At 37.3% G+C, this 13,357-nt stretch overlaps 1 protein-coding gene across 7 annotated transcripts in view; it reads right to left on the bottom strand.

Annotated features, from left to right (window-relative positions):
• Positions 1–13,357, bottom strand: part of KLHL15 (kelch like family member 15) — a 32,507-nt gene that overhangs the window by 15,004 nt on the left and 4,146 nt on the right. For 2 of the 7 annotated variants that reach the window (XM_073798907.1, XM_033849979.2), the window contains one exon: positions 4,752–5,463. The exons of 2 other annotated variants lie outside the window; for them this stretch is intronic. In XM_073798907.1, the coding sequence (XP_073655008.1) occupies positions 4,752–5,456 (705 nt within the window). In that variant the 5' untranslated portion in view covers positions 5,457–5,463. 3 more of the 7 variants (XM_033849981.2, XM_033849980.2, XM_033849978.2) reach the window with 3 other exon arrangements.

The following is a 13,357-nucleotide window of genomic DNA, read 5'->3' as shown; positions in this document are numbered from 1 at the left end:
CCGGGTTCCAGTCTGGACAGTGCCACTTAACCTGGGATAAGACTCCTAACTCTTCTGAGCCTGTTTTCTTACCTACAAAACAGAGATAACCTGCAGACTCTACCTATGTGTAGAGCACTCAGTGCAAGGCCTGGCATATAAGTGTAAGGTGTTCAGATAAGTAGAATCACTGCCTCTAAGGAACTGGGTGAGGAAATCTGGAAAGTCTTGGTCTCTTGGGTGATGATCCTGTCCCAGAGTCAGTACAAAAGTTAAGACAGTCTGTTTTCAGCTGGGGAGAAAATCCAGTAGACGACTAGGGGAAAAGATACCGCAGAAGAATAAACCCAAAGATTTCGACACAGCTAGAGGGCATGATTCGGGTCCCTGGAATCAGTGGGGGCTATTCCTTAGGGAGAGGCAGAATGGCCCCTTACAAAGCCATTGCTCAGATCTGATCGTTACTACCAAAGGAAGAATTAAAATCTCTAAAGGTTTCTTCACGAAGCTTTGTTCAATCACTTTTTATTTTCCTGAGGCCAGGGAAAGGATTCTGACAAAGAGATGCTATACTTAAGTTATCTTCATCAGCCATTCCACAGAATAGTTAAGTAGGAAGGTTCACTTAACACTAAACTGTACAGAACATTTCTAAAGGCTAAGGATCCAGGAGAGGGTTAAATAAGTGAGAAAGGCTGTTTAATGTATGCATATTTAGAGTTTCTAGAGCACAACTTACTCCCTGAACTTGTAGAGCAGCGCTGTGCAACAGAAATATAATCTGAGCCACAAATGTGAGCCAAAGATGTAATTTTTACACTTTTTAGTGGCCATAGTTTAAAAAGCAAAAAGGTGAAACTGACTTTAATAATGTATTTTAGCCCAATATATCCAAAATATCATTTCAACATATAATCAATATAAAAGTTAGTAATGAGGTAATTTATATCCTTTTTGTCATCTTAACCTTTGAAATCTCAAATCAGACTTGTCACATTTCAAGTATTCAAAAGCCACAAGCAGTGATTGTATTGAACAGCATGGTTCTAGAGATACACTACTTTTTTAATAAGAAAGAATAATCTTTTAATTTTGACATTTTAGCTAGTTTTAATTCCAATAAATTGAATGGAAGGGCTCCAAATTTTTTTTTAAAGGGAGGGAAATTTTATGAATCTAAAAGGAACCTAATGCAGAGTAGTGTGAATAAAGTCCTTGATGATTTTAGTCATAGGATTGGGCTACTTAGCCTCCTAATACAAAAAAGAATGGCAAATTCTAAGTTTGATCAGAGTTGCTAAGTGGTTTTCCAAGACTTTCTCTGGCATTACAACAATATTTTCCTGTAATTGTTCCTGAAAATACACGATGCTAAAAAGTAGGTGTGTTAACAGGAAATATAAGGAAGAGAAGAACTAAGTTAACACCAACACAAGGAAATAATCTGATAAATCCAGAATGTGGGGACACACTAGGACAATTGGTAATCTGATCTTTCTAAAAAAAAAAAGTGGGGGGCTGTGTTAGATTCTTCAAGAAAGATTAAACAGACATGATAACCAAAAGCAATGTGTAAACCATGACTGGATTCTAGGGCATTTGGGGGACAACTCTGAATATGAACTAGCTGTTAGATGTTATCAGGGTCTTATTGTTAATTTTCCTGGGTGGAATGGTATTGAACCTGGGTAGGAAAAAGTTCTTATTCTTACGAGAGGCATGCTAATAAGTATTAAGGGACGAGATGTCATGATGTTTTCAACTTATTTTCAAACGTTCAGCAAAGGAAAAAAAATCTACATAAAGAAAATATGGTAAAATGTTAACAGTTCTTGAATCTAGGTGATAGCTATATAGGTATTCATTATACTATTCTTTCAACTTTTTGTATGTTTGAGCACCCTCATCATAAACGAGAAAAAGGAGAGACAATTTCAGATTTAAAGAGGGACGTAATAACAAATGTGCTGTATGAACCTCGATTCAATCTTTAAGAAACAGCTTAAAAAAGACATTTTTGGGAAAACTGAGAAAATCAGAAAATGAAATGGATATTACAGATATTAAGAGATGACTGTTAATTTCAATAATGGTATTATGGTTATGTAGAATTTCCTCACTCTTGGGAGATAAGATCCTTGCTGAAGTAGTTAAGGAGGAAACATCACATCTACAACTTTCTTTGAAATGGTTTAGCAAAAAACAAAAATTTAACATAAAGGCACACACTCTCCTCTCTATCTAAAAACAGGGTGGCAAAATGACAACAACTATTAACCTACAAGATATGTTTATGGGTGATCATTCTACTGTTCCTTCAGCTTTTTTGTATGTTTACAAAGTCTAATAGTTTTTAAAAATTGAAAGCTAAAAAGTGCATATTAACATTCCATTTTTCTAAATTTCAGCGAATAGGATAAAACCACAAATCAAAACTGCCTACACTTTTCCCCATGTAGATCCTCATACTAAAAAAGGACCAGCACAGATGTACTATGTCTTTATTTCTGTGCCCTTTCTGGTTCCATGCATATATAATGGTTTTAAAATGGCCTTGTTTGAGACCTGCAGAGTGCTGAGTACAGGAAAAATAGATGGGCCCTATTTTCAAGGAGCTCAAAACAGTATGGTGTAAAATAGTCCAAATTCTTATTTCCCAACCAAATTTTCCATTCTAGTTTCTGAAGTTTAATTTCTAGAGATAAGTTCTCAAATCTGCTTAGTGTTTTACAACACATTCGTTTGATAAACATTATCTCTCACACACTGCTAAGACAAGAATCACCAACTACCTTCCCTTCCATTTACCTTACCAGTATCACAAATAAAACTGGAAGATTTATATTATAAAAAGCAGAAAGATTTCTCTGTAGCCAGGGCCTTATTAAGTTTTTGTAAGAAATTAATTCAAGAAGGAAGCCTTAACAACATTTTTATTCTGATGAGATTCCCAATACCTGGCCAATAAGTAATAATCACATCCTACGCTATATATGCAAACAGAACCATCAGAAGGTACAAGTGGTGTTTTATATGATTTACAAAACTGGGAGTTCCCTGGCGGTCCAGTGGTTAGGACTCCATGCTTCGATCCCTGGTCGGGGGAATTAAGATCCCACAAGCCGCGCAGTGCGGCCAAAAAAAACAAAAAAAGAAAGAAAGAAAGAAGATGATGAAAAAAAAAAAAACTACAAAATTACCTGATGGTATTAACTTCCAGCCACTGTCACTATTGACCACCCTGAACTGATAGTTGGAATATAAAAAGGCTCTGCAGCTCAGCACTTAATCATTTACTGCTATCAATTACCCATCATAATGTCCTACAAGAGGGAAAATTTTATTCTCTATTTCATGAGCACTTCCATCTAGACTGAAGTTGAGGGGGGTTTGTTTGCTTTAATAGTGGGAAAGCATTTCCATCTAACATGTAAAGACAAAACAGGATTCCCCAGGAAAAGAGAGCAATAAAAACAATAGTAAGGAAAAAAATCAAAACATCAGAGAAAAATGATTTACATTGTTGATGTGGGCTGATTATCACTGAACAAAAAATAATTAAGAAATGTATTCTTTAGTTTCAATTATTTGTCATATCAGTACATTCTGAGAATAAAGATAAAATCCTACAAAACTGAGTTATCTAGTAAAAGTTTAAGTTAATGATATTTCACAGCATTTCAGAGGGGAAAAAAAAAGACATGCCAGGCTGCTGAGTGTTATTCGAAGGCGCAAATTTGTTTATTTTTCAAATGGTGTAAACAACCCTCCTTTGCAAATATTATATTTTTATCACCAGGTCTGGTAACTAAAGCTGAGGAACCACCTAACATGAAGGGTGTCGACCAAAGCTTTAAGTGTGCTTTCTAGAAAGAAGAAAAGATGCAAGAGGTAAACAGAGCGCCAGAGGTAACCATGTGATTAGAAACCAATTAAGTTAAGCAATTACTGAAACTGCTTTCTCTCCTTTGGGCAAGAGAGCATCACAACTGAGACTCTGATATAAAAATGAAAAATGCTTACATGCAAAAAGGCCAAGGCTGTTTTGGAGAAAGACAATTTTAAGACAGCAGAACTATTACATGGTAAAATGCACACAGGGATATTTGATCAATGTAGACAGAGGATCTATAGTCTACTTGTTTAGAAATGCCAAAACAACGATTTTAGACAAACATATGTTTTCAAGATTAAATTTAGTTAGTATTCACAGTGAAGGGGGCTGGGGGAGACGGACGGGGAGGCGCAGAACTAGGCAAGAGTAGGGAAGAAAATCAGTGCCAGGGCCTACTGGTTTTCAAGAGCTATTTTATGTTTCCTCACTACATTTTAGAGGAATACGAAATTGTGTTAATACTTATCATTCAGAACTACAAAACTCCTCTCAACTCTAATTTCAGCATGATTCACTTAAATTCATTTTTGAAAAGAGAGCTAGACGGACCCAGTTCAAATTTAATTACTCTGTGAAAAGAAAGAGAAGCTAAAGCAAACTTATAATATTTGGGGTTAAATAATTATGCTTCAACTTTAAAAGTACTTTCAAAATGAAACTATTCTACCACCTACCTGGTCCATCTTTCACCCACAAAATGTGTTTTAAAAAACCTAAATACACAAGCTACAACAAATTAGACTTCTTACACATAACTATTCTTAAAAACTATTTATTCTTTCTGGCTCCTGACCAAGCCTGAGAATCTTATCTATAAAGACATACTGCCTTATTAGCTAAACGATGAGTCCTGTCTATTGCTTTCAAATGCACCAACCTTCTCAAAAACACTGGATGGGGTCATCAAACAAAACCTGATGTTCTGAATGATGGTATCGGTATGTCTCCAGCGTCTTCTATCATGCCGCAGCCAAGACTGCACAGCCTCGTACAGCTCTATCTCTGGGAACCTGCTCAGATGATCATTATCCAAGTAAGACATGAGCTTCTCAAAGCTCAGATAAGACAGGAAGTCAGGCCTGGACATGAGTGGTACGAAGTTGTCTAGCAGAAAGGCGTCCAACTTCTCCCTGACTCCCTCGATGTTTACACCGAAATCATCTAAGAGTCTCATTATTTCTGCACAGTTTTCTAAGCAGATTTTTGCTAATAGAAAAGAGCAGCAGAACTTCACCACTTCTATAAGTTGAACATACATGGCAGCCTGAAGAATCTCATGAACAGTACTCATACTCAGTTCTATAGTTCCATAGTACATAAACTGAAGGACGTGGCTGAAACCGGTAGCAGTTAGACCTTTTAAATGAATTTTGTCCTGATCTCGCTCCCTCATATCTGCGGTAAACATAATTCTGAAGTAATCACTCTGGGTGGCCAAGAGTGCTTTATGGGCCTGGAACTGATGATCTTCAATAACCAGAGTGACATCAAGAAGCAATCCCTCCTCATACAGTGCTCTGAACCCAGCAGAGACACTGGTGTCATGGATGGAGGAACAGAATCCTTCCACGTCCCCTGCCATGAATCACCTGGAAAAAAAGTAATCAAAGAAAACTGTGTTAATCATTTCCATGCATTCTGAAGACATTATTAACTTAGAGCTTAAAAAGTTTTTATAATTATCTCAATTCCACTGCCTAAGTCCTACATGTACAAACCCTTTGGGAGAAAACAACTTAAAGGTTTGTGGGCTAATTTTTTGGCTTCCCTACCTGGGGGAAAAAATCTATTAAATATCTATTCAACAATGGTAAATTGTTAACTTACAAATATATGCCTATCCCAGTGATTTTACACTGTTTACCAAATATATTTAAACATGTCCCCAAATTATCAACCAAAAAGGATTTCTCAGCTAAATACTAAATCATGAGAAAAAGAGATAAGAAATTAAACCAAAAAGTACACTGTTGACCTTGAAAACTCCTAGAAACTTACCCAAAGGAAATAATCAGATACATATGCCAACTTGCACCCACAAGGTTTTTCTTTCTAACCTTATTTATAATAAAAAACTGGAAAGTATTCAAAAGCCCAACAATAGAAATAAATACAGTACAGTCCTACAATGGATTACTATAACAACTAAAAATGATGGCAGCAATCTACCTATTCTGAGAAATAATATTTACTAGGTATTGTTGTTATGTGGGAAAAAAAGCAGGCAACTGCAGTATACTCAGTATATTTTCAAAAATTAAATATACATATATATATATATATATATGTTTAGATGAGAAAAAGTCTGGAGGAATATATACCAAAATGATGTCCCTGGGGTAGTGGGACTTCAGGAAACTTTGAGGTTTACCTTTTCCTTCTTACTTACCTCATTAACCTTATTTTTAAAAACAATGACCATGTATTGTTTATATATTTAAAACATAAATACATAATTTTTAAAGGAAATTAAGCCGCATTTTTGCATATCAGAGAAACGAAGCCAAATAGTGGGATTATAATTAGATCTCTTAAGCAGAATAAACTAATTCAGCTTACTAGACTGTTTATGAAGCAAAGTAATTTTCTTTCCACACAAGCCCCCCAGGCCAACTATCCTCTCCTCAACTCTCATCCTCACACAGCTCCAAGCTTCCTCCACAATGACACATCATCCCATCCACGAATTCCCTCCCAACCCTTTCCACTGTGCCCTGTGGAACCTTGCTTCAGTGTAAACAAACTCCCCTACAGGCTCATGCAGGTCACAGAGAGTTTTCTCGGCTTTCTGATTTAAAAACAAAACAAGAAAAACAACCTTCTTCTATGTCCTTTTTAGAACAAAATGCTCTTCTATAGCTTACGACCTACCTTCTAATAAGCCTTCTCTTGGCTTTCTACTGTCCTTTTTCTAAAATATGGCAGAGGGGATTCCTGAAAGGCATATACCGCACCGCTATATCTAATGTAATGCCTGGCACACAGAGGTGCTCTTCTTTTGGTTAACAAAGGGGAAGGCACTGGTAATAGAGTGGTGAGGCTGCCAGGATGGCCTCCCTGAAGGAGGAGGTAGAGCAGGTGCCAGCAGTGACTGTGGTACCAGCGGCTTCACTGTAGGGCTCGTGGTCCACCCAAACACTCAACCAGGGAAAGGAAAGAAGGTCTAAGCTGGAGGAGGACAGAGGTAAAGTTTGGAGATGACAGACCAAATGAAAAGAGAGATTAAGCCAGAGACTGGGAAGCCGACAGTTAAAGATTTCAGGTATGGATCAGTTCCTGATTGTGGCAAGGCCCAGCAGCTTCGAGAATAAGGTGTGGTTTTTTTTGTTTTTTTTTTTTTTGCGGCACGCGGGCCTCTCACTGTTGTGGCCTCTCCCGTTGCGGAGCACAGGCTCCAGACTCGCAGGCTCAGCGTCCATGGCTCACGGGCCCAGCCGCTCCGCGGCACGTGGGATTCTCCCAGACCGGGGCACAAACCCGTGTCTCCTGCATCGGCAGGCGGACTCTCAACCACTGCGCCACCAGGGAAGCCTGAGAATAAGGTTTTAAAATGGAGCAAGGGGGGGAGGTTATAAGAGTTTAGGTGGTCAGGGAACTTTGCCTCTCAGTTTTTGGATGAGTGGTCTTATGTGAACATTGAAGAGGTGGAGAAAATGAGTCTTAGCCAGGTACCACAGTCATCAGTGAATATGGAGGGGAGAGAGAGAGATCAGGATATGTGTATATGATAAGTAACAAGGAGCAATAGAAGGTGGATTTTTATCTAAAAGAGCTATCCCTTAAACACTGGTGTTCCCCAGGATTCTATTGTTGCACCTTTTCTCCTCTCATCTAAACACTGTATTTCCTTCAACGATCACATCTAAACCCATGGTTTCTACTACTACCTACCTTTATCAGTACCTTCACCATCACTGTCCCAATCTCTATCCTTACACTAGTACTATACATAGCAAATCTCCTGTTAGATACCTCTGGGTGCCCCACAGGGATCTCAAAATTGTGTCTAAACAATCATAACTCTACTCTCTCCCCAATCAGTTTTCTTTTGTATTCCCCATCTTATCAAGAGGCATTCTAGGTGCCTCTTTCTCCCCCTTTGTCCTTAACTTACCTGTAAGTCTTATTGATTATCCCACATAACATGTTCACTTACCTAACACAGCAAAGTATGCACAAGATGAAATTAATATCATAATTTTTATCAGCACTCCATTAATCCAAAAGCTATATACTTTCATTTTGGAAAGGTAGAACACAAAAGCGCTGTCTATAATTTGGAAAACAGATATAAAATATTTTAGACACTGTAATCAATGCTTGGCAGAACTACTTTACTAACACATTCAAGACTAAAGTAAGCTATCAGATTTTATTTCCTGAATTATTTTTAAAGGTAAAATGAATGAACTTAGAATTTTCCAAGTGATATAAGGCACATGTACACAAATGCATACTGCGAACAAAAGGAACATATCGGAATAATCAAATATTCTGGCCAGTAGAAGGCTATCAATATCACACTAATTATCAATTTTCAAAATAATTAGAATAAAAAACAAATTAAACTAGGTGAATATTTTGATATTTCATTATCTTTCTCAGGATAATTAGGGACAGCAACTATCACTCTGACTCATCAAGATTTATTGGTCACAGTTAATGTGGATTTAATAGTAGAAGGTTGGGCATGAGCATTCATATACTTGAGAGGAAACTGCTTTGTTTCATTAATCTGTTATTTTGACAGTGCCTAAAATACCATACATTTCACTTCTTTTCAAAGTAACCCTCTCTATTCAACAGTTATCACTATGTGATATGGTCTCAAACAGCTAATATTCACCTTTCGGACAAAGATTCCATCTAAAGGAAAGATTTTGTGTGTGTGTGTGTGTGTGTGGTATGCGGGTCTCGCACTGTTGTGGCCTCTCCCGTTGCGGAGCACAGGCTCCGGACGCGCAGGCTCAGCGGCCATGGCTCACGGACCTAGCCGCTTCGCAGCATGTGGGATCTTCCCGGACCGGGGCACAAACCCATGTCCCCTGCATCGGCAGGCGGACTCTCAACCACTGCGCCACCAGAGAAGCCCTAAAGGAAAGATTTTAAAGGAGATACTATGCTTTCTCAAAAAAAGTAACCTAGGTTCCAGATACTTAATATGGTGGTAACATCATAGGGCAAAGAAGCCAGGGGGGTGGGTGGGGGGAATGAGGAGGATTGATAAGCTGTGAGGCAAAAGAGCCTAAAGATGTAAGGAGAGCACCCACTCTCCTCTGGGCACCCAGCCCACCAAGTGGGATTCCTAGCAGAGAGGCATCTACCCTGTGATCTTGTCCTGTTACATATGGTCAGACTGGGGTGGGAAATATGAATCAAGATGAACGCTCCTGTGTCAAGAATTTAGAAAGAAGAGGAGAGAAAGAGAAAAAGACGTGCACCGACTATGTATGACTGGAACTAGAACATGTCAAGGAGCAGCTGTGGGCACCAACTTCTGCCTGCCATGTGGGCTGAGTATCAGAGAAAGCCAGTCAACTGAGAAAGAAGAGGAAAGCCAAGACAAGAGGACAGGGAGTGCTCCCTAACTCCTTCATTTTTCCACTTCCTAGGCCCAGCTCTATTCCTACCCATGGGTGCTGAGAGAAATCCTTACATGCTCAGAATAGATCCCCCCCCTTACTACCTCAGGTGGGTTTTTCCTACATATAACCAAGGTCCCTAACTAATACAGTTTTAGAGCAGAAATAGCTATACTTTGAGTAAGTTACTCAAACTTTCCTGGCCTTATCTCTGCACCTATAAAATAAAAGCATTCAACACGATGATCTCTAAAAATTTTTAGTAATAAAACTCTTATTTATTCTACTTTTTATATGATTTTACAGATGTGTAAAGCACGTGTAAAGATATGCAAAGTAAATTAACTATAGCTATTTTTTAAGTCTTAGCAATGCATTTCTGAAGTTTATCTGATCTAAAGTTCTTCTAAAACTAATTTGTAATAGCTGGGAAATTTGCAGTAATTTTTTTCTACATGAAAAAGCTTGGTGCATCTATCAATAAGACAGCTTTAGAGAAGCAGCAGTATCTTACACTTTTATAGGAAGCATGTATGTAAGTAGAAAATGATACTCAGTGATTAACTGACCAACATGATATAGTCTGTAAATGGTAGTGAGTTACGAGTACAGGACTCCAGACCTGGAGTCTCTTAATTCTGGAGAAACCCTTCTCCTTAGCAACAGCACTTCAAATCCCAGCTCATTTTCTCAGTCAAGTCTCTTAGGACACAGGCCAACTCTAACTTGAGAGATGAAGATACTAATGTCCACAGGTGAAATTTTTCTTCAAAGTCATACAACTAGTTAGAAATAGAGTTAAGACTAGATTTGCAAGAAGCACAAAATAGTGTGGTTAGGAAGAGCAAAATCTTTGAAATCAGAGCACTTTTAGTACTTACCATCGGTGTGACCTGGAGAAATTTAACTTCCTGACCTCAGTTTCCATCCATATATTAGGAATAATAATCATCTATTATTACTGAGTTGGGGTGATGATCAAATAAACTGACGTAAGTTACATGTCTAGCCCAGAGGGAGGCACCCCAGCAGAGGTCAATCAATGCTGCCTTCCCTGTCCAGCTCTTACCTAATGCTCCTTATCACCCACAGAACCACAGGAACTTAACACCCTTCAAACTTCCCTCTACAGACGCCATACCTCCCTAAGGTTTATCACAATGCAAGTTTATAAGAGATCAGGAGATGTACTGGTAGTCAAAACACTGGACCTCATTTGCAATGGCATTGTTTTCCATTTTTTCTCTTCACACAAGTATAATTTTCTAGCTTTTCTGGGCTCCTTAGGCTTTTCTGCCCTAACAAGAGTAACTACTCTTTGTATCTGTGCTGTTCAATATGAAAGCCACTACCCATGGGGCTTTTGAACACCTGAAATATGGTTAGACCAAACTGAGATGTGCTTTAAGTGTAAAATGAACACCAGATTTTGAAGACTTAGAAAAAAAAAAAGTAAAATATCTCATTATACAAATGTTTAATACTGATTACATGTTGAAGTAATATTTTGGATATACTGAGTAAATAAAACATTAAAATTAATCTCACCTGTTTTTTACTTTTTAAAGCTGCTGCTATGAGAAAAATTTAAATTACATATTGTGGCTTGCATTATATTCTGTCAGACAGCACAGATCTATAACATAAATGTTTAAGGTGTCAAACAACCAAACTTACAAATGAACATGTGAAACAAAACCAACTTGTTCACAATCCATACCCTGGAAGCTATAAAGAAAAGAAAAAAAAGTGAGATTTAGATTAAAATAAAACAAAAATAACACGAAACACACATGTAAGCAAATAAAATAAATAACAAGAAAAAGGTAAGTGTAAGAAGAATACAAAAAGAAAAATATACAAAATCTTAAGTGTAAGATAGAGAATTATAGGAATTTAAGGAATAAATTAATAATTACAAGAACTAATCACTGTAAAAGTAAACAAAAATAACTATAAATCAATGAGGGCTGGAGAAAAATAATCTGCTAAGGGGCTCTGAGAAAAGATATTTACTGACATACAAAATGTTCAATGTACAAAAATTATGTATCCTAACTTTTCAAAACACATCATCAGGTTAAGAGAAATCATGGTTTATAAACCTGTATACCCTTGGCCTTCTACACTTCTGTATTCTACACCTGGCCTTCAGAATTTCAAACGGTAGGGTTTTTCAAAAGATGAACCAACTTAAACTAAATGATAAGGCATACTGATACTACGAGGAAAGAAAATACTGGAGTTTGTCCTGTTCCATAAACTTCGCACTGACTATAGAAAAAAGAAAGCCTCACATTTTCTATGCATCAGCACGACTGGTATAGCATTTCTCAAAGTGTGGTCCAGGTATAACTGGGACCTTAGTCCCCTAAGAGAACTTCGCAAGATCGAAACAATTTTCATAATAATTATTTTATTTTATTTATTTATTTTTTTTGCCGTACGCGGGCCTCTCACTGTTGTGGCCTCTCCCGTTGCAGAGCACAGGCTCGGAACGCGCAGGCTCAGCGGCCACGGCTCACGGGCCCAGCTGCTCCGTGGCATGTGGGATATTCCCGGACCGGGGCACGAACCCACGTCCCCTGCATCGGCAGGCGGACTCTCAACCACTGCGCCACCAGGGAAGCTCATAATAATAATTTTAAAAGCGATTTTTCTTTTTTACTTTCATTCTCTCAGTGTTTTCCAGATACTACATGTGATATGAATGCAGAAGCCAATAAGAAGCCTATTGTCTTTTATTAAGCCAGACATTAAAGAGATTTGCAAAAATGTAAAACGATGCCATTCTTCTCACCAAGTTTTTTGTTGTTTTAGAAAATATTTATTTTTCATTAAAAATGTTATTTAGATTAACAGGTAATGGGTTTTTTTAGAATGAATTACAAGTAAGTATTTTTTTAAACTTCCCAATTTTAATTATTAACATGTAATGTGTTTTTAGAATGAATTACAAGTATTTTTTTAAACTTCCCAATTTTAATTTCTAATATGGTCAGTATAAATAGACACAACCCACATAAATAAAAGCTCTTTGAGATCCCAGTAATTTTTAAGAGTATAATGATGTTCTGAGACCAAAAAGTTTAAGTACCACTGACTGCACAAGAGATAAATAACAACACACACATACACAAAGCAACCTCTTCCTACCTCTGCCCTGGAAGACCATTACTGCTATTTGTATCACAGAAATTTCTAACAGTTCAAACTCTCTAGTGACCAGTAAAGAAAGAAGTCTGGTGGGGGTAAAACTGGACAGGAAATTAAAAGCAAAGAAATTAAATGCTTCCTTTTCAGTTAGAAGGCTGTCATTCTGATTGGAAGGCAAAATTCTGGGCAATTAAGTAGAAGATATTTCAAAATTAACTAACCTCCATGTTTATGCCATAAGCAATAATTTAATGCTTTCACATTCCTCCTACAGCTGCTTGAAAATTCATACTAAACCCTAATTTATTCAGTACAAAGCTAGATTCTCAGGTTGATATACATATCTCCAATGAAAACTGTGAATTATTTCATACTACCTTCATCCTCAAACTGTTAGCCTACCAATGTTAATGCCTATGCAGAAAATGCCATACTTGCATACTAAAAAGAAAATGCAAAGCTTACTAAGGATAAAAATAGAATTAATTCCTGAATCGTAAAATTCTCACAATTTCTGTAACCTGTGAAGTAAAACTTTTATTCAACAATCTCAAAGCAACCAACTTCTCAATCTAAAAGGAAAGAAATTCCCAAAACAGACTAACTTTATTAGCAGTCATTTTACCCTGAGATATACTACTTAAATTGAGAAACAACTAAGTCTAATACTAGAGGAAAGGCTGCATAAGTTAACTAATTTGCTTAGTACTGGAAATTCTTTCTTGTCCATCAAAATGTTTTTATA

The sequence above is a fragment of the Tursiops truncatus genome, chromosome X (genome assembly GCF_011762595.2).
Source record: "Tursiops truncatus isolate mTurTru1 chromosome X, mTurTru1.mat.Y, whole genome shotgun sequence".
Lineage (NCBI taxonomy): Eukaryota > Metazoa > Chordata > Mammalia > Artiodactyla > Delphinidae > Tursiops > Tursiops truncatus.
Note: the sequence above shows the minus strand (reverse complement) of the source record. Positions and strands in the feature narration are given on the sequence as shown.